The sequence below is a fragment of the Myxocyprinus asiaticus genome, chromosome 45 (assembly GCF_019703515.2).
Source record: "Myxocyprinus asiaticus isolate MX2 ecotype Aquarium Trade chromosome 45, UBuf_Myxa_2, whole genome shotgun sequence".
NCBI lineage: Eukaryota > Metazoa > Chordata > Actinopteri > Cypriniformes > Catostomidae > Myxocyprinus > Myxocyprinus asiaticus.
In genome coordinates, this window is record NC_059388.1 from 24438376 (window position 1) to 24461276 (window position 22901).

Sequence of the window (22901 nt, forward strand, 5' to 3'; positions counted from 1 at the left end):
GTGACATGCAGGTGATTTCGACTGACTGTTCATGCCTGGAGTTTGGTCCAGATCTGTCAAAATCCATCATTAAACCTAGAAAAGGCTACGTGCTTAAGGTTTTCTCAACGCTCTTCAGGGCTTAGGTGGTTCGTTTGCAAGCCTTCTTTCCCCCACCATTTAATTCAGATGAAGAACAATCTATGCATAGGTTATGCCCGGTGAGGGCTTTGCATACATATGTTGAGCGCACCCGTCAGTTTAGGCTGTCAGATCAGCTCTTTATTTGTTATGGAGGAAGCACAAAAGGAATGTCCGTCTCCAAACAAAGGCTCTCTTGCTGGATCATTGATGCAATCGCCCTCGATTACGAATCGCAGGGCGCAAATTGCCCTATTGGTGTCAAAGCACATTCAACCAGAGGCATGGCCTCTTCAGTGGGCGTGGACAAATGGTGTGTCCTTACAAGACATACAGGTGCATCTCAATAAATTAGAATGTCGTGGAAAAGTTCATTTATTTCAGTAATTCAACTCAAATTGTGAAACTCATGTATTAAATAAATTCAATGCACACAGACTGAAGTAGTTTAAGTCTTTGGTTCTTTTAATTGTGATGATTTTGGCTCACATTTAACAAAAACCCACCAATTCACTATCTCAAAAAATTATAATACATCATAAGACCAATAAAAAAAACATTTTTAGTGAATTGTTGGCCTTCTGGAAAGTATGTTCATTTACTGTATATGTACTCAATACTTGGTAGGGGCTCCTTTTGCTTTAATTACTGCCTCAATTCGGCGTGGGATGGAGGTGATCAGTTTGTGGCACTGCTGAGGTGGTATGGAAGCCCAGGTTTCTTTGACAGTGGCCTTCAGCTCATCTGCATTTTTTGGTCTCTTGTTTCTCATTTTCCTCTTGACAATACCCCATAGATTCTCTATGGGGTTCAGGTCTGGTGAGTTTGCTGGCCAGTCAAGCACACCAACACCATGGTCATTTAACCAACTTTTGGTGCTTTTGGCAGTGTGGGCAGGTGCCAAATCCTGCTGGAAAATGAAATCAGTATCTTTAAAAAGCTGGTCAGCAGAAGGAAGCATGAAGTGCTCCAAAATTTCTTGGTAAACGGGTGCAGTGACTTTGGTTTTCAAAAAACACAATGGACCAACACCAGCAGATGACATTGCACCCCAAATCATCACAGACTGTGGAAACTTAACACTGGACTTCAAGCAACTTGGTCTATGAGCTTCTCCACCCTTCCTCCAGACTCTAGGACCTTGGTTTCCAAATGAAATACAAAACTTGCTCTCATCTGAAAAGAGGACTTTGGAACACTGGGCAACAGTCCAGTTCTTCTTCTCCTTAGCCCAGGTAAGACGCCTCTGATGTTGTCTGTGGTTCAGGAGTGACTTAACAAGAGGAATACGACAACTGTAGCCAAATTCCTTGACATGTCTGTGTGTTGTGGCTCTTGATGCCTTGACCCCAGCCTCAGTCCATTCCTTGTGAAGTTCACCCAAATTCTTGAATCGATTTTGCTTGACAATCATAAGGCTGCGGTTCTCTCGGTTGGTTGTGCAACTTTTTCTTCCACACTTTTTCCTTCCACTCAACTTTCTGTTAACATGCTTGGATACAGCACTCTGTGAACAGCCAGCTTCTTTGGCAATGAATGTTTGTGGCATACCCTCCTTGTGAAGGGTGTCAATGATTGTCTTCTGGACAACTGTCAGATCAGCAGTCTTCCCCATGATTGTGTAGCCTAGTGAACCAAACTGAGAGACCATTTTGAAGGCTCAGGAAACCTTTGTAGGTGTTTTGAGTTGATTAGCTGATTGGCATGTCACCATATTATAATTTTTTGAGATAGTGAATTGATGGGTTTTTGTTAAATGTGAGCCAAAATCATCACAATTAAAAGAACCAAAGACTTAAACTACTTCAGTCTGTGTGCATTGAATTTATTTAATACACGAGTTTCACAATTTGAGTTGAATTACTGAAATAAATGAACTTTTCCATGACATTCTAATTTATTGAGATGCACCTGTATGTTTGGCAGCAGGATGGTCCCCACAAAACACGTTCACGAGGTTTTATAACCTGGATGTGGCGTCCATCTCCTCACAAGTCCTCTCCGTATAGAATGCTTCTTACTTTCAAGTGGGTGAGTCCAAGCCCTTATTACGGGTGGGCTACTGACTATAATCAACACAGCCACCTAATTATATGCTGTTGAACTGCTTCCTTTTAAGTCATAAGCACTTCCATGAGAAATAAACCTACTTTCCCAACCTTGTTGTGAGAGGGTTAATAATCCATACTGTGTATATCTATATGGTTTATATAGATCCCAGACTACATTAGTTTCCATCTGGTATCCTCCACATGGGACTATTCATATACACTTTAATATGATTTATAAGTCATCTGCCTGTGGCATGTAACTCCTTATGAATATAACTATTTAGTGTTATAACTCTGGGAGTGTAATGTCACGCAGTGTGGCATGATGGGATATCGTTCCCCATAGTGCTTACAGCAATGTCGCGTGAACTGAATCGAAGGGAACATCTCCGGTTACACATGTAACCTCAGTTCCCTGAGATGAAGGGAACGAGACATTAAGAAAGCTGGCCGCACTACTACTTCAGAGTTTTATAATATGAGTGACTCACTCTTGTCCCTCAGTCAGAAAATTCTGAAGAAATGGTGACTGAGCACTCGCTTATATATAGTGTCTACTGCGTGCCTAATAGGGTGGGCCTCAAACACCATTGCCAATCAGAAGATTGGCATGATTGTATAAGGGTTTCAACAAGGTAGTGTAAGGACACTTAACATAGTGCTTACAGCAATGTCTCGTTCCCTTCATCTCAGGTGTAACCGGAGACGTTTTATCTCATCTTAAGTCCTAATGCAGGGATCCCGAGACATGTTTTTAAAGTTTAAGCAATGTTTAACTTGACATAGTGACTTAAAAATGTTATTTATGACATAACACAACCAAAGTGAAATGCTTCAAAAGTGTCTGTCTAATGCATGTGTACAATGACTCGTCATTCGAAAAGCCTTTAGAATAAATTGCTAAATTAAATTGCTAAATGGATTTCTGTGGACAGTAGGCCATTGTAATTATCTGAATTATTATATTTATAATATATATTATATTTATAATTATTTAATCATTATATATAGAATTATTGTTATTTGAGGGCCTTTCTGAGGAAAGTTTTATATATATATATATATATATATATATATATATGATTAATTGTGATTGGTTCAATTAATTAATCAGCTTTTCAGCAATTCGATTAAAATTTGTAATTAAATGTCAGCCCTAGTTTTGCTAAAACTGTTAAAATCTAACTGATATGATTGCTAACCTTGTTAAAAATAGACTTCAGCCACTCTTTCCTAATTTGGGATGTTTCGGGAGGATATGCAGAGCTGCAGGTGCTACTTACAGAAAGGCACAGCACAAGGTTTTGTGAACTTTTTACTGGTAACAAAATTTTGTTAAGTTACAAAAGTTCGGAAGGAGTGGTTTTTGCAGCTCAGTTTCAGTCTTTTTGGAGCGGGTAGGAAGTTTTCAGTTCTGAAAGTTACAATATGTTTTCATAGTACATTGAAGTCTTTTATTTCTACATTTTTTATTTCTCAGTATATGACCCCTTTAATAAAGTCAGCATTCCAGCTGGTAACAATTGAACACATCAGAACAAAATCCATTACATCCAATCCATGTTGTCAGCTTTTGTTCTTCTCTTAAACAGTCCTGTATTAGTCTCCCCATTATAATAATAATACCACTTCACCCTTTAAAAAGTTTAGTCTGTCTTCAGAGGTATTTAAATTCAATATTGTCCACATTATGTTGACATGCCGACCTACAAAACCGATTCCATCCTTTTCTCTCCATCTATGGACATTAAGCCAAGCTCGGCTACTTTGATGGACCAGAGGAAACGTTGTGTTAAACTGAACTGTATTTGTTGTATAAATTATTATACGTTAGACTTTAAAAGGGGGCTTCCCTTTTGACATTGCATGTGGGGCTTTTAAAGCACTTCTTTTAAGTGGTGGGTTTATGGGTAACAGTGCACTCAGAGTGTATACTTGTGCCTGATATTAAACACAGGCACATGTATGCGTGCATGGGTCTACTCTCTCTCTCTCTCTCGCTCTCTCTCACACACACACACACACACACACACTTAAAATTCCCCTAATTCCCATTTTCTCTCACTTTGCTGAGTGCCACACTGACAGAACGAGCTGAAAGGGGTCACTTTCATTTATCTTCCTCTCTGTGTTCTAATTACTGAAATAACAGCTGTATGGGTGGGTTTAAAACATGCAGTCGGGCCATGGGTCTTACTGGATCTCCAACACCTCCGGTTAAAACAGCGTCAAGCCCTGGGCAGCTCAATCAAATGTCTCACACTAGTATTACTGTAACTTTATGGTCTCTCTTTCTCATGTGAATCACTTGATCTAAACTGGGACAGTGTGCATGTACTGTAGCGGTGTATCTAAAGAGGTGATGAGCAGAGCAGTATAAAGACTGATGCTGCACATACAGATGGAGTCAGTATATCTCTTGTGCTGGGATGTTATGTGGAACATGGGTGCACTGAAAACTCACTTTATATTTGGTGACTCAGCAGAACCTTCTACTGTCTTTAGCACTTTATTCTACCTTAACTAGAGCAGTGTTTCCTGATAACAACCAGAACTGAAAATTGACTTACTTGGCAAAAGGAAGAGAGAGAAAGAAAAAAAAGTGTAAATGGCAACAAAAACCGTACCATACATTTAATTTAATTATTTATTTTAAAATTAATTTAATTATTTATTTTATTTTAAATGGTTAATTAAGTTTAAGTGGTATAACAAACTGTAAATGTATCAAATGTATATTAATTTATATTAAATTGTAACTTTATTTTTATTCAATTTTACTATAATTTATTTATCAATCTTATTATAATCTTTTTACAAATTTTAATTGTATAACAAATTAAATGTAAAATAAATTAAAATGTTATTAAAAAAGTTTAAATGTAAGTTTTTTTATTTTAATTTAATTATTTTTAAATTGATTGTACATGTTTGTAAATATGTATGTATATTGTTACAAACACTGACAATGTAAAGCTTCTTTTTTTTTTTTACTCCAAAAAAGCTTCTTGAAACTAGAAAGTGTTTGTAGCCTGTAGGCTTGGCTTACCTGCTCGAGAAAAAGTAAAACAATATGTCTTTTAGAGGTCTATATTTCAATTTTTTTTATTTTATTTTTTTTAGTTTATCCTCTTTTCTCCCAATTTGGAATGCCCAATTCTCACTACTTAGTAGGTCCTCGTGGTAGCGCAGTTACTCACCTCAATCCGGGTGGCGGAGGAGAAGTCTCAGTTGCCTCCGCTTCTGAAACCGTCAATCCACACATCTTATCACGTGGCTCGTTGTGCATGACACAGCGGAGACTCACAGCACGGTATGGTTCATGCTACGAGAACCCCTAATCACGACCACAAGGAGGTTACCCCATGTGACTCTACCCTCCCTAGCAACCGGGCCAATTTGGTTGCTTAGGAGACCTGGCTGGAGTCACTCAGCACACCCTGGATTTGAACTCACGACTCCAGTGGTGATAGTCAGCGTCAATAATCGCTGAGCTACCCAGTCCCCTATATTTCAATTATTTAAATAGTTAGTTTGGATTGTAGTAGACAGAATATGGAACAATCAGCCAATCACAGGCAAACTTTTTCTGTCACTCAGGATAGACAGAATAAATCTCTATAGTCATTCATAGTTCCACACATTCATGACATACACACACTCTCACACTCTTGGGTGCGAAATACGGCAGATCTCTTGATGGCATTCTCCAGAATCCTCGTTAATTAGGAACATCAAGGTGTCCTATGGGTCGCAAACAGAAAAGCAGCCCTTATTCTGCTCTGGCCTGAGAGCACTCAACGTCTCTCAAGAGGCGGCAGAAACCGCCATGTTTCCACGGAGACTTGCTTTTGTGTACACACACATTCTTCGCTCATTGTTTGGCCTTAAGATGAGGAGGATGTCCATTAGGGTTCCTCGCTGTCATTCCTGGTCTGTCTCTTTTATTCAGCCCTTTTATGCTGTCGTTTTGTTTAGGAAAAGAGCAGGATCCGCTGTGGATGGTGAAAGATGCCTTGTTAGATAACCACACTTTGCTCTACTTTTGAGATCAGAGGGAAAGAACAAAATAGGGAGAAAAAGCAAAGAAAGAAAAGAGTGGACTGTCATTTTATGCCTTTTTGTTAGATTACTTTTCAGAGAAATACAGCAACTTTCCATGAATATGATACCAGCATTTTTCACGAATACGGTACACTTTGGTGTCCTATGACTTTTTTTTCTTTCTTTTTTTTTAAGCATCAGAGAGAAAATAAAGAAGACAGAAAGTAAAAATATAGAGGTGGGAGGAGACATTTTGTAATCAGAGAACGAAATGTAGAAAATGAAAAAGGATTGTGAATGTTTGCTGAACATGTTGTCCGTGGAGAGAGTCTTTGTGTGCGGCTCCACGGGTCAGCCGAGATGTCAGTGTTGTTCTGTGTGTGAAAAAGGTTCTGTGGCAGAATCATTACACTAATTTACACCACTCATAAAAATCACATGCTCATCTCAATGAGGCTGTCAGTGCAGTGATTGTAATGGGACTGTTTGTCTTTCTTCCTCTCTCTCTCTCTCTCTCTCTCTCTCTCTGGGTAGATGGGATGAACTGTATGAATAAGGACCATGGCTGTGCGCATATCTGCAGAGAGACTCCCAAAGGCGGGGTGGCGTGTGAGTGCCGCCCAGGATTTGAGCTGGCAGAAAATCAGCACGACTGCAAACGTATGTACCAACTTCGATAATCTTCTGAATCTCATTCTGTGCTCTCTCAGAGGAGCGTTCGCACAAGACATATTCCTGCATTAAAATCAGCAAAAGGGAATGCAACGGAAATGAATAGAAGTCATGCTTATAGGTGCATTAACTAAATTACAACATTGCTAATATAAACACTCTGTATACTTGTACATATGTAAATATACTTATTCTGCCCCCAGATTCAACTGATTGGTCCATTGTTTTAAAACTGACATTGTTATGCTGTGCTAAGACTATTGACCTGTTTATAACTTGACCTGGTGTCTTAAAAATGCAGCGCTTATGGTGCTTAAAATGCAGCGAGACATGGCGCAACAGCTTATGACTTCACAAAAAATAAACGTAACATAAAATATCACATACCATTACTTAGAGGAGGTGATTATCTTTTAAACGAGCCCACACAATCAGGCAGTCAGATGCATAGATCATTAGATAATCCACACAAAGCACAATGTTAAATATGGCCACCAGGAGATGGTGGCAAGTACTTAATATAGACTCAATGATGGAGACACATTGAGTCAAATGACACTCATTCTGTGAAATCTCTTTACTGAAATCATGTCTCCGTGCTATGCGAACCTTTAGTCATGTTGTGTTTGCTTGTGTAATTAGTTCTTATTTACTATTATTATGTTTTATTTGTTTGGAGACATTTTTGTACACTAGGATAAATTATTTTTGTAATGCTATAACTTTTGATTGCTTTGTCGTATCCACACAGCATTTTTCTCAGTTACAGTGGACATGACTGGGAACAGCAGTTTTTCGGTGCCACCTTATTTACACCCAGAGGAACAGTATATAATGTCAAATCAGGAAAATAAGAAAAAGAGTAAATTTTTAGCTATTTTTTTTTCAGCTCTTTCTTAGGCTGAGAGTCTCAGAATTTAACATATATCATTATCATCATTATCATATCTATATCTTTAAAAAAAACTGAAAAGTTTTCTTTACAATGATACTAAACACTTGACCTTCCTTGTTTTTGTTTTTTGTTGTTGTTTTTTTTTCCCGAGCTATAGGCCTTTAATTTTGGGGATGCCACTGAACCAGGAAATCTTTAAAAACACTATCAGAGCTTAAAGGATGGAATCCTTTGACCCAGAAACACATTTTTATCTAATTTACATAAAAAGGAAAGTCTCAGACAAAATTGAAATGATTATGTCTTGCAAAGGTTAAAGTACAAACATAATATATCATTACAAAGCTAAGGCTTTCTTTTATTACCTTATTGCATAAAACTTAAAATGTGTTTCTGTCATTGTGAAACAAAATGATGGAGCAGGTCACAACTGCTTAGTGCACCTTTAAAACGGCCACATTATTAATTTAGATTCCAGTTATAAATTATAATGTCAGCATGTATAATTGATCTCATCTGAGTTAATGGCACTTGTTTAGATTCTCTTCAAGTGTTATGAAAAACCCTTTAGTTTTTCCTTTCTGTGCCACAAAATGAAACTTAGGATATACGGTATGTCAGAGAAAAACTGCCTGTGGAATCAGAGCTAAACAACAGGTTTACAGATTATTTCAAGCCTGCCTTTTAATACTGACTTCTCCTTAAACAAACCACCTCAGCCACCGATCTGTCAAGGACATATTAGTTACAGTGCTGTGGTTCTGGCCTAAACATCTGGAGAACTTTCATCTTCGATTTGGCATTATTCTATTTTTAATTTAAGAGCTGGTACAAGATTTACCAAAGTCCTTGAAACTCCTTTTCATCAAAGTATCAGATCATGTTCTGGAAGTGGAATGTTTGAATGGTCTCTTTGTCTACATGTTTCAGTGTAACTGTTGAAGAAGTGAGTGTGAACAAACAGAACTTTTCTAATTTGTAAGTCACTTTTGATAGTAAATGTAACTATAAATGTTTTTGATTGCACAAAATTGATTTAATTGGATTTGACACCTAAACATGTGGGGTGGGAGATCTTATTAACAGCCTTTTATTGGGATTTGAGACTTCTTGACAACGTTTGACATTTCAAGTGTGCATTTGTATGTAAAGACTGATTCCTAATTTGAATACTTAGTACAGAAAGCATGTACTGCACTGGCAATGATAAATTATAAAGTATAAAGTGTAAAGTTTGAAGTTTGTCAGTACACCAAAATTGTACATCAAAATACTGCATCATAAAATTGCATTGTTATACTGCATCGGATAACTGTCTGTCTCAAACAAATCCTTTTGCATAGTGCAAATGGTAAAATAAGCAATATTAGCCTTAAACAACATACTTTATACTAGGTGTCTTTAACTACTATGTACTAACATGAAAATACATAAAATACAATGTATTTTTTGTGTAACTAAATATTATTCTGCAAAATTCTCATTTGCTGCTACTAAGGTTGAGGTACAGGTAGGTTTAGGATTAGGGTTAGGGTTAGGGTAGTGTTAGGTTTGGGGTTAGGGGTAAGGTTAAGTGTAATTACAGATTTGTTTAAATGTAGGTACTTTAAATGTAACTATGATGCAGCAACAAGTATGTACTTAATAAGTACATTGAATCAAATGCTTAAGTACATAGTAGTTAAAAACACCTAAAATTATGTGGGCCCAAACATGCATTGATGCATACTTTGCTTAGAAGAGACCTGTGACCTATTATTGGGTCCTGACCCACTATTTAAGAGAGTTTGTGTATAAGTGTACTTTGTATAAAGGGGTGTCCATGTTGGTACACTTTTTTTCAACACTCCTCACAGTTGTTGTGTGTTACCAGTGACATGTAACTATGGAAATGGTGGTTGCCAACACACGTGCGATGACACAGACGTGGGGCCCGTATGTGGATGTCATCAGAAATATGCCCTTCATTCGGACAGCAAGACCTGCATTGGTGAGTCTCATACTGTACACAAACAAACACATCACTTAGTATAAATACATTAAGGTTGACCTACATGTATTAAACTGCTTGGTCATTTGTGCAAGTCTAGCTTCTCTATAGTGAAGGTCTACTGGGAAGGAAATGGCCATTGCAATCTCCACGCACACTCTACCAAATCTTGGCCTCATAATTTTTACACAATGAGAGTGTGGGAGAGAGAGAGAAGAGAAGAGAGGGAGAAGGGGATGGTGGGGTGGTAGTGCTCTGCACTTTACCAGGGTTATGAGTGAAGGGCTGTTTCAACAAACATTCTGTCCCATTTGTCAGAAGGAGTTTTTGTAGGCCAGCTGAATGGTCCATATCGTGCCTGCGGTGAGAAAGTACATTGGGTTTGAGAAGGGAAAACTCTTGCACGGCTAACCCCAAAGATTGGCCTCATGTCTCATAGACAAATCTGTATGTTCCAGCCCATGTGGCATCCGTGAAAGAACCAACACCTTGTGGAACTAAAGGAAGAAAATTTGAATTCCCAAAAATGTATTAACTCATCCTCATGTCACTCCAAACCCGTATGACAACCTTTCTTTCCATGGGACACAAAAGGAGATGCTTGGCACAATTTTAGGGTGCGGTTACACGAGACTTTGCACTCCATTCACTTCCATTCAAATGCATTTGAATGTAGAAGACCAGAAACGCAAGCTCATGTGTGGAAAATTCACATTGTGCTGCATACCAAATTTCAATTTTTGTGAACTTTAATGTGCAAATTTGTATGATGAGAAGATGAATAGAAGATTGAAATGTCACACACTGACCTCTTGTCTCAATACAAAGAATAAATATTTCAAAGCAAAATGTTTAAATTGTTGCAGGAAAGTGAGTAGACGGTGTATTTTAACAATTCAAGTATAATAATATTTGTTATTTGTGATTTATTATTATTACAACCAGAAGCCCTTGAGAGTAACATCATATCCTGTCCGTTAAGCCTAGTGTGACCACGACTGTAGGCACTAACAGCCTCAGTCCCTATTCACTTTCATTGTATGGTAAAAAGAGCATTTTTCAAAATTTTCTCCTCTTGTGTTCCACAGAAGAAAGTCACATGTGTTTAGAGCGACATAAGGGTGAGTAAATGACAACAGAATTTTCACTTTTGGGTGAACTAACCCTTTAAATTAATAGTTTACCCAAAAATGAAAACTCACCTTCATCCATGGAGCACAAAAGATGTCCGTATAGCTCCAAAAATGATCTAAAAAGCACATGAAAGTACCACAAAAGAAAGTAGTCACAAATCTCATTCGCGTTTTCGTACTTTCAAATATGGTGCGTCAAGATGCATTGAGTCAAGTTTGACGCCAGTGACAATGACGCGAAAACTGAGGCAAGACTAACCCCATAGATCGGTCTTGTGTGTCATAGATGAATCTAAAAATCCCAGCCCACATAGCTTTCATGAGAACTACTTGCAGTTTGTGGACAGTGCTTGCTTTAGTTCCCATGCTTGCTTTAGCAGTTAGCCGCTAATTCAATGATGGAACAGCTCATTAGTTGTGACAATGAGGGAATCACACACAGCTAATTTGGTCATTTATCTTCTCTCCTGGCTTTGATGCTCTCATTCTCCCATTCTCCCAGATACAGTTCCACAGGACTATTAAAGCAGGACTATTTTAATGTATCTTTGCTTTAGAGAAAGTACAGAGGGTAGAGAGAGAGTTTGTGGGTTGGGTGAGAGTGAGATGTGTGTGTATGTGCGTTGTGGAGATGTGCTTGATGATGGAAATTTCATCACCAGAACCTCTGTGTGCAAAACACATTCATCATACTGGTAATGGTGGAAAAGCCAACCAGTCAGCCCATGGAGTTCTGCCATATTTGCCGAAAGGGAAAACTTTATATGCCATGTGGGTAAGGCTGCATCCAGGGGCAATACTTCAGAAATGGCTTTCTTTTTTTCACACACACTCTCTATTACTTTTTAAAATTTGGAAGACAAATGACCCGCAGGTAAGTTTAGTTTTTATGCTTGTTTTCTTATGGTGAACCTCCTAGCCTCTGCAAAGTTTGACTGGAGGGAAGGATTTTTACATTGTGTTGTGCCAGCTTGTGTGTGTGTGTGTGAGAGAGAGAGAGAGAGAGAGTTAAAGACAACCTTCTAAAGAGTTCTAAGCATGTTTTTAATGTCATTTGGCAGCCATGAGTCTCTGCTGTCTCCTCTGTGAACTTTAAAATTGCAGAAATTGCTAAAACTGAAGGCCAGCTACTGCTTCATTAGTCGGTGCAAAGTTTCTCACTATTCTGTGAGTATATATACCCTGCATCATTAGTTGTTGCAAAGTTTTCCCTATTCTGTGAGTATATACGCCCCATACTAGCATTTTTGCCTTCCTTTGTCTTGCGGAACTTTTGGACCCATTTTGAACCAATTTAAAGACGGGTCAAATTGACCCACAAGACCAAGGAATTTAGTCAGTCAGTTATCATCACTTAAAGTGTAAGCTAAATATCTTCCAGACAGTGCCTGTGTGTGTGTGAGTGTGTTAAAGGGATAGTTAACTCAAAAATGAACATTCTGTCAAAATGTACTTACCCTCATGTTGTTCCAAACCTGTATGACTTTCTTTCTTCCACAGAACAATGTTAATAATGACATCTTTTTCATTCTTGGATGAACTGTCCCTTTAAGTCTTAAGAGTCTAAAACAGCAAGCATTGCTTTACAGTCCGGTTATAGGAACTTTGTAGTTGGCAGGTGGGTTTAGTAGGCTCACAAGGGCTTTTGAGTCAGTGAAGGGTCATCAGTCATGCAGAGTTGGCATCAGAGCCTGAGCATGTTTATGGACAGGAAACACATTTACATTCCATGTTACATGTGTCTCGCCACATCACCATGTGACCAATCAGATCCTCATTCTCAGGCCAAGCTATTTCTGGGGTAAGAGCTGTGTGACGTCAGATATTTTTTTTAAAGGTGCACTCAGCCATTGTTTGTTTATATTAACTTGACGGATATTGCAGTCATTTTTTACACAGCATCACCTAAAAAGTTACCAATGCCATTGTAGAAATGCGCTATTAGGCATTAGCCAGGATTATTTAATTATTTTCATCCTTTTTTTTTCTTTCTTTTTTTTTTTACTTTTTCAGCTGTCTTGGTATCGGAAGTATTTTTCCACATTACTTTTTTCCATAGGGACTTCGTGCTTCAAAGCCATGAATCAAACCAACCAGCTCTGAGGTGAATCACAACACTACAATATTTTATTTGAAGCAAAAATGTATTTTGACAATCAGACAAAAAGACAAAGAAACAAGACTGTGTACTTGATGTATTTGTCGAATTCACTGAATTAAAAACTATATAAATTTATAAAATATATAAAACTTTGGATTTAAAGTTGTTGAATATACAGTAAGTATAGAAACATTATTTTTATTTTGTTGCTGAATATTCAGATATATGCAAATATAAAAGCAGTTTAAGAGTGTAGGCATGGAGACCAAAGTGTCCGCGTCATTCACAGTGCGTCATGGGAGTGGGCGGACACTGCAGGGCTTGTTTGCCGTGCTTTGTTTGCCGTGATTCCCCAATTGGTGGATTGTTTCCCTTCAGGATCATAGTTAGTGTAGTTCTTCATCATAAATTCAGCTATTATACATATTTTGTTTTAAATATGAAGATGAAATAACAGAGACTTATGGCTTCAACTGAAGCATATACCATCGATTAACAACCTCAGAGCTCACGGTAGGTCTGTCTTTAAAAGTTTATACGTTTTCATTAAAAATATTTTGGATTTTTACATCCAGAACCAGACTGCTGCGCTTTATTGGGCTGGTTATGTGATCTTAATGTGTCGGGCCCCATCTAACGACCTACTACATGCCAGGTGCTTTCAAAATTTTGCATTTTTGAATTTTGAACATCCTTTTGACCCCAATTTGGCTACTGATACTGGAGTCTTCTTCTCATGTAAAGCACATGATTTAAAAAAAAAAAAATCAAAACTGCTATTTATTTTTTATTTGTAAAACTGAGTGCACCTTTATCTAGTTACTATTAGCCATTATTTAAATCAATATGGGACTGTTAGGAAGTCATAAGTTTTATGGTTGTAGCCTTCTGCTGACTGATTGACCAAGCATGTTTTGCATAACACTGACAACTGACCTTTGCACACAAATGCACACACATCCTCCACTGGTCAAAGAAACATCAAAATGTGTTTTGTTGTACCTGCTGATTTCCGTACACTGGAATGGCTGATTGCCGTACACTGGAATGGCTCTCTCCCACCCTGCTGCCTGTCGATCTCAATCAGCTCTTCCTTTCCAGCTTCCACGGAGCGACACCAAACGGCTGCGGTGACAAGAAGAGGAGTGTAGTGATTGATCCCACCCCATCCCTCTCTCCCTCTGTTCCTCCTCTCCCTCTATCTCTCTCTGGACTCTCGCTGTGGTCTGTATGTTCAGCTGTGCGGTGTGGGTCTGGTCTTTCCCTATGTTTAGTGATCCTTTAGGCCTTCCCTTTGCGCCTGTGTGTGGCATCTGTCATGGGCTCCTCCTCTTCCTCTTGCCTCTCTGGTGAAAGTTACTGATTGCCTGTCTTGTCTGCAATTTAAGGGTGATTCTGACAGGAATAAAGCGGTTTATTAACAAGAAAGAGTATAAAGTGTTAAAATGCACCTCTCAATTGCAGCCTGATCAACAGTAGTGCCCCCACCAATCAGAAAACAATATCCCATCTGACCAGCCAGTCACCAGTCCCGCCCCTGCCTGACCTCTGAAAACAGCCAGCCAATGGCAACTCCTCATCCTCAACCCCCACAAGCATGAACCAACTCCGTTTGCAACCTTGAATAAAAAGAGTCACATAACATCGTAAAACTGGCCTCCACTCCACTGTCATCTGTTACTCTTTTTCATTTAGAAAATTTCCATCACTTCTTCTCATTCCAGTTGCATGTTCTCTGTCTCTGTACACTCTCTGTCTTTCTTCGATTGCTCTTATTGGCTTATATATTCACTCCCTGTCATCTTAGACTAACACAAAAGCTGTCATCTGCCTGCATGGTTTTTGTCAGTGTGAAAATCTCTTGTTTACCTCTTAGTCTTTCTATTTTTTCCCCTTCTTTTTAAGTAAAAACAGTAATAGTAACCCCTGTGCTTTTTTATGGTTACTGTAGTCACATTAGAGGTAGTGATTTATTTATTTATTTAATTTCTCTATGACATCGTACTCAAGCCAACCTCTGATTGGTGGAGTCATTTAAAGGAGCCAGTCAGAGCCAAGTCTTGTAGTTCCCTTTAGACTCAAATGTATACACACATATTTATAAACACATACTGTACATTCTCTGGCACACATAGTCTTAATATCAAATGAAGCGTCCTCTAGTCATGAAGTTAGGACAAACAAATTTTCAGGGCCCAACCTTAAATGAATAGTTCACCTAAAAATTACATTTCTGTCATCATTTATAGTCCTCACCCTCATGTCATTCCAAACCCGTATTTTTTCTTTCTTCCATGGAACTCAAAAGGATATTTTATGCAGAATGTTTATGCTGTTCTTTTATATACAGTGAAAACGTTGACGTAGACTGTTGAACTACAAAAATGACAGAAAAAACACCATAAAAGCACCATAAAGTCAAATTTGCATACATTAAATTTAGCATGTTAAAGCCAGGTTTGACATCAGTTCTCGATTGTTCATGTGAGCGATCCAATGACGTTCAAAGTCACTGATGTCACACTAGGTGCAATGTGTCTTTCCGCACGATTTATTTTTAATGTATGCGAACATGAATGAGGAAATTTTTGGTCTGTTCCTCACAAAGCTATCATATGGGTTCAGAGAACTTGGAATATTGCACACCATTGTTTTATGGTCTGGTTGAATGGTGATTTTTTGTCATTTTTTTTAGCTTGACAGCTACTGTCCCCATTCACTTTTATTTTATGAAGAAAAAAAAAAGAGCATGAACATTCCACCTAAAATGTCCATTTTGTTCCGTGTAAGAAAGAAAATCATATGGTCGACATGATGGTTTGTAAATTATGACAGAATTTTCCATTTTGGCTGAACTGTTTCTTCAACACAGACCTCCACATCCTGATTGGTCCTGTTTGTCTCCACTCATTCAGGATTGGTTCCCTGAGGCCCAGAAGCCCACCCCTTCCACTCTAACACCAATCCCGTGCTTGTATCTGCATGCTCAGAAGACATTTACAATAAACATTCTCACAACACGAGCCTGGCCATAGCATCCCCATTCCCTACACTTGGACAGTGGTTTTCTGCATTGACTTGGCTGCCAAAGCCAGTTGTAATGTGTTCCATAGACAAACAGGCAACCAGCGCTGCCCCAGACTCTGTCATTCATTTACTTCTCCGCATGCCCCACCCCTCAATCTCTGTTCCTCTCATGGACCCCACCATGAGACCACTCTTTCCTCCACTCCTTCCATGTCATCCTTATCCTGTCACTGAATGTATCATGTCCTTTTGTGTTTAGTCTCATTTTCATTTCTCCTTTGTCATTTTAAAATCATGCAGTTTGTTTTTGACATGTATCCATCCCTCCCCTCTTCCTCCTTTCTGTGTCCTCCCTATGTCTCTCTGTCTCTCTATCCCTCCTCCACTGCTCGTCCTCTATGTAAACGAGTGGCCGTTTGATATGGAAGACAAGAACTACAACGGAAACGTCATAATGTCAATATCAGCCCCTCCCAGTCCAATCCACTGATTCCCTTATGTTAAGCTCCTCCCATGTCTCCATGTTTTTTCCACTTTCGGGATGTCTTGATCATTCTTTTATTTATCTATTTGTTCATGTGATTAACACTCTAACAGGGTTATTTGCGCTTCTTCATGGCTTTACACCTCTTGACTTTGGTTTGGGCTCAAATGCCAAGATGGTCAGGCAGCCTGCTTCCGGGCCTCTACGCCCAGTCGGCGTCCATGATCTGGCCGGTTTCTACCCTGTCAGCTTGTATTCTGCTGATAACGGGTCCAGCCTGTTGCGGGCGTTGATGGGTGTGGTGCCGGGGGCAGGTCAGCTTGTAGCGGGGCTGTCTGTATGGGCGATGGACTTTGGGCTTCTCATTAACCTACTCCTCCCTGTTTGTCCCCTGTCACTTGTGTTTTAGAGAAAGATGAGGCTGCAATTGAGAGCTCTGAATTCAATACCACGTCAGTAGCTGATGTGGACAAGCGGGTGAAACGTCGTCTACTTATGGGTAACTCTTTTCTTCCTCTTTCTATGTGTTGCCATGGCGCTTGTGCTTCTACCCCCTCATTTCTTTCTGTCATTTAGTTTGTTTGAGTTGCTTTTCTTTCCTTTTACCCCTCCCCCTAAGGTCTCTCATCGATATTTCCTTCTGACCCCCAAAATATTAGAGAAATGTCCTTCAAAACATGACAAGTTTCCTTTTGCACTTTCCTCAAAATGTCTTCACCATCCCCTCTCTTATCTCTGACAAAAACAACACTGAAAACTAACAATAACTGACCGCTTCCATCCACACCCATTTCCAAAGAAACAACCAAGATGGCTGCAAAAAGGACACTGGATTGCTCCACATAAGAGCCATAATAACCTTTGGAATAGTTCACCCAAAAATGAAAATTCTGTCTTTATTTACTTTAGCCTTATGTTGTTCCAAACCCGTATGACTTTCTTTCTTAAGCAGAATGCAAAAGATGTTTTAAGGAATATTATTTCAATGTAATGGCCGCAGATAGTACCTCACTTTAAAGTAGGGCTGTCAATCGATTAACATTTTTAATCAAATTTATTACATAGTGTACCGATTAATTAATCAAATTAATCGCATATATAAATAATTGCTGAGAAATCCCCTCAAATAACAATAATTCAATATATAATGACAAAATAATTATAAATATAGTTACATAATTACAAATAATATATATATATATATATATATATATATATATATATATATATATATATATATATTATATATATATAATATATAATATATTATATATATAAATATATATATATATTATATAAAAAATAATATTCAGATAATTAAAATGCTTTACATTACTGTGGTAGAGGAGTTAATAATTGAGAAGACAATGCAATGAGTGGCTTTAGAATCCAATGTATAGTTAATTTGCATAATATTGAACATAAGCCAATCATTGGCCTACAGTTCACAGCAATCCATTTTGCAATCGAATTTGTCAATCAGTCCAAGATTTATTATAAGGGATTTGTCTAAGGACCTGTCAGTGTACACCTGTGTCAGACGGATGCTTTTGGAACATCTCACTTTGGTTATGTTGCATCATAAACATACCATTTTTAGGTGACTGCGTCAAATTAAACATAGTTTAATACTTAGAAAAACATGTCTTGAGATCCCTAAATTCGGATTTGCACTCCATCAAGTTATGATGCAAGAATGCATCCTTGTGTTGTGCTCTCTGCTGAAGGATTGTTTTGTTCTCTGTATAAGCTGTGCATTGCCTATACAGCTGAAGTTTTGCTTACTGCCCCCTGGAGAAAACAGGTGGTACTTCAAGCTTGAATTGCTTGAATTTTATTACGATCTGGGGACATGATTAATTGCGTTAAAAAAATGTAACGCATTATTGAACTCATATTTATTGTATAATTGATCGCATTGAATTAACGCGTTAAATCGACAGCCCTACTTTAAAGCTTAAAAAAGGATCCAAAAGTATAATCAAAGTATTTAATGCGATTTGTGCATCAAATTCCAAGTCTTCTGAAGGCATATGATAGGTTTTAGTGAGAAACAACCCAAAATGTATGTAGTTTTTCAGTAAAAATCTTTGCATGTTCACGCTCTCACAGCACAATTGAACATTCAACAGGTGTCAAGATTTTCAATTAATAATTATATTTATTTATCACACATTATACATATACAGTGAAAATAATTTTTTCACATATCCCAGCTAAGCTGGGGTCAGAGAGCAGATAGGGTCAGGGACCTTGCTCAAGGGCCCAACAGTGGCATCTTAGCAGTGCTGGGGCTTGAACCCCTGACCTTCTGATCAGTAACCCAGAGCCTTAACTGCTGAGCCACCACTGCCCCTTTTTTTTTTACTTTATAAAGTGATTCACTATCAACACCATTGTATTAAAACGATGGAACAAGATGTTCATTAAAATATCTTTTGCGTAGCACATAAAAATAAAAATACAAATAAAAAAGTAATTCAAGTTTGGAACAACATGAAAGGTGAGTAAATTATGACAGAATTTTTGCGTGAGCTATTCCTTTAAAACAACAAATCCTTCCTTTTCCAGACACATTTCACTGAACAAATCCTGCATAGCTGCTGTAAGACTTACAACTGTGCAACAAGATTAGCTGCAATTAGATCATTTTAAGCAGTGATTAGTTGATCTGGCAGAACATTTGTGGGCTAAACACTGAACAGAAAATCGCAAGATAATTTTATGGAGAAAGAATGACATGAGGTTTGGTCCAGCACTTTCCACATCATAGGATCCTGTGGGCTGTGGTGACCCGCAGTGGAAGATGCCTGACATCATTTGTACAGTGTATTAATAGTACAGTATGTGTTCTAAAGAATTAAACTAGAATTTACCTTTTACCCACGTTTACCCTCTGTCATCTGTACTTCATAAATTTAGTATCTGTTAAATCAGGGTTTCTCAACCAGTGTCTGCTCGGTCAGAGTACAAATGACCAATTAGAAAGATAGAACTGTACATTTGCACTGTTTGGGGGGCAACAGTGACCTCCATTGTCGAATCATGTTAATATCTCCGCATGCAGCCCTCGAGCCATCTATTCCGGCCTGCGTTATGATTTCATAAAAATATATTTATCAATAGCCTATCAAATGTGCATGAATTCAATTGAGGTGTTCCTTTATCAGATGGGTTTACGGTAGCTCTCTGAATGGCTGAAGCGCAGCACGGTTAGAGAGGAAAATAAACTACAAAAGGTGTAACGAATGAAATAAAAAACAAAGAATATCTGAGCACAGCTGATATTTAATGAGAGCAGTGGTCCGTCAGCGGGCGCATTCACAGACATAGTATGTGCGCACACGCGCAGACTGTCAATGAAGAATGTGTGCTCTAAATCTAACCTGAGAGTCACTCAACAGTGCGAATCTGTCAAACTCGTTTGAATAGCTTATCAGAGATATTTGCTTGTCATGAAAACAGTATAACAGGAAAAAATTATAGTTTATCCCGCAATAACGGCGCTGAGACACCTTCATGCAAATGCTTATTAGTGATATGCGTTACTTCACAAAACACCAGAGAGGGTGAACAAATCTTTATGACTTCTCACTGGAGCAGTTTTGGAATTAATAGTGGATATATCTCTCTTGTTTTGGAACGTAGTATCTCAGGGGAGTGTGATGTTGAACACTCATGGAGTTATAAGTTGACAGTGACAACAGAACTGATCATATCTGTTTTCTTTATTGCAATGAATGTGTGAGAAAGTGGCTCTTTGAAAATTTAAAACCAAACCATGAGAAAATTGAACTGTTACATCCCTAATTTAGGCTTTTATATAGGCTTGTATGATATCATATTACAAATTCTTAATATAAAAAAATGTCATTATAAAAATTATATCGCAGTGGGCAAGAGGTTGAGAAACCCTGTGCTAAATTATCTAAGGCTTTATTCACTGTTAAGAAATATTTCCATTCTCTCTCCCTCTTTTAAAGTACCTAATGGAGAAATTACTATTTTAGGGTGGTGGACACCAATGGAGAATAACGTTTTAGTTTCCTTTCACAATGATTTTACTCCTCCCAAAGACCATGTAAAATCAAAACGGTATTTAGTCCGTATCTGTTAGATTTGAGGCCATCCATATGCTTGTGTACTCCTTCACATCAACCAAACTAAAACAAAACTAAAATTAACTTTTAGCATATATATGCATTTCAAATTTAGTCTTTCTCTTTCAGGAAAGCGTACCAAAAATATAGATGACTCATCTTGCACTCACCCTAATAAAATGTTCCCTAGAATGGCAATGTCCCTTTGTTGTGCAGAAAGGACATTTATTGCTTATCACCCTATCTCAACCCCTTCTTCTAGCATCCTTACCTTAGTGTGCCCATCTGCTACAGTTATATTCCCTAAGATAGTAGATAACTCACCCAAACTCAAAACACAGAAGTGTTCCACTTGTCCTTGAATTTATGAACCAAGCAGGGGCAGCGCCAGGTTTTTTCAGAGGGGGGTGGGGGGGTTGGTTGGGGGCATGTGATATACTGTCCAACTGGATTGGGGAGTTTGGCGATGTGGATACAAGTACGGAGGGGATACATTGACACCCGGGACGGAGAGGTGCGGCTGTGAGTGGGGTGGCCAGGCATCTGTCAGGTCTCCCCAGGCCCCCCCTCTTGCTCCACCCCTGGAACCAAGGCCAAGGTGATTATGGATTCATAAATAAGTGGCAAGTTGTTTGTGGATAAAAAAAATCCCACACAGTACCATTCAAGTCAATTTGAAATACATTTTATCCAATTGGGTCTAAAACGATGTAAGCAAATTAAATTATGTCTGATCCAGTTTCCTGTTCATGCATCTCTCACTTCTGTTTGCTTTTAATATTAATTTTAGGTGCATGCAGGAACCTGAGAGTACAAAAATGTATGTCCTTAATTTTCATCCTGTATCATCTTCCCTCTCTCTTTGAATATGGTGTCTTTGGTTGTGACATTTTCCTCCTTGTAGTCCAATAATGCATTGAGGAAAAACCAAATGTCAATTTTCCTCAATCGCTCCCTCATTTCTCAGTCTGAGCTCAGCACTGTCTTGTCACACTTCTTAATGTGAGATTAAATTATTTTCTTCCCTTATATGCTGTATTTCCTCAGAAAATCACATTACAACAGGTGTTCATGCCCCAAGAAGATGTGTTATGGATTGACCCAAACTCTTTCATGTTCTGAACTATATATATAATATACCTGGTTTTATGCCACAATGCTAAAGCACTTCTAACACTTTTTGTGTTACCATGAACTGTTTGGAGAGGTTTTGAAGAATTTTGTAAACCTGTCGACAATGTGATGTCATCATCATCATACACACTAACCTCATCATTTTCCGCTCTTAGATCATATTCCAAGTTTCATAATGCACAAATAGGCCAGTTATGACAGATTCAAACTAGTAGCCTGGCTTTGCATTTGAGCGTTTGTGCAAGTGCATGTGTTCTATCACACAGGAGCCACAAGAGAACGTTACATTTGACATTCTGCGTTCCCACTTTGTCCTGTCATGCTGTCACAGCTGGGGCCAACAACACCAATTCTGACAAATTAAACTGAAAAGTCAGTGTCAGAAAGAAAGTGCCTATTGTACCATGTGTAGTAGCATTAGTAATTTACACTGTATATTTGTGCCATCATTCTGTGGAAAGGCTGGGTGGATTCCTACAACTCCCAGAAAAGGGCTGCTTTTCAGCAATAGGGTGAAGACCGGGGTTTCAGTCAGAATCTCTCCTGTGTGTGTATGTATCTGTGGGGTTCTAGTTTTATCTGGCCCTTCGCCAACAAGAGCTGACTTACATTAACACGACGGCTGAGGAATCTTCGTCTTTCATCACGTCTTTCGTCTTTACAAACATACAAATCCATCAATCCAAAGCCTCTACTTATTTGACCACACCCGTTTATAGTTAGCCACACCCCCTTTGGAGAGATTATTTGTGCAGGTACTCGATAACAGCCACCCACAGCCAGCTTCATCAACCCATTGTAACCATCAATCTGGAGGCTCTGCTTTGTTGGCCATGCCCGTTCAGGGTTAGCCACACCCCTATACTTTAACAGTCATTCACAGTCAGCGTAGTCAACCTACTGTAGCCATCAATCAGAAGGCTCTGCTTTTTGATCATGCCCATTTACAGTTAGCCATGCCCCTTCAGAGAGAGATTTGTGCAGGCATTTGAAAGAGAATACAGTAACAGTCCTTCACAGCCAGCTTAACCTACTGTAATTATCAATCAGAAGGCTTTGCATGTCCTGTGTACAGCCAAGCCCCTGGGCAAAGAAGGTCCAGCTGTTCTTAGAGCAGTTGAATAGCCCATAGCATTAGTCTTAAATAACA

The 22901-nt window shown here is 38.6% G+C and overlaps 1 protein-coding gene and 1 long non-coding RNA gene across 3 annotated transcripts in view; one reads left to right on the forward strand and one right to left on the reverse strand.

Moving 5' to 3' along the window:
* LOC127435252 (signal peptide, CUB and EGF-like domain-containing protein 1) overlaps positions 1–22901 on the forward strand; it is a 106776-nt gene that overhangs the window by 38431 nt on the left and 45444 nt on the right. Inside the window, exons 5-7 of one of the 2 annotated variants that reach the window (XM_051688553.1) lie at positions 6750–6875; positions 9656–9772; positions 16927–17016. In XM_051688553.1, the coding sequence (XP_051544513.1) occupies positions 6750–6875; positions 9656–9772; positions 16927–17016 (333 nt within the window). The remainder of the gene's footprint in view (positions 1–6749; positions 6876–9655; positions 9773–16926; positions 17017–22901) is intronic. The other variant, XM_051688555.1, reaches the window with a different exon arrangement.
* On the reverse strand, positions 9646–15636 carry LOC127435270 (uncharacterized). The gene is made up of 3 exons (XR_007896162.1): positions 14009–15636; positions 10039–10130; positions 9646–9784 (listed from the first exon to the last, which is right to left on the reverse strand). It is a non-coding gene; the product is annotated as an uncharacterized LOC127435270 (long non-coding RNA).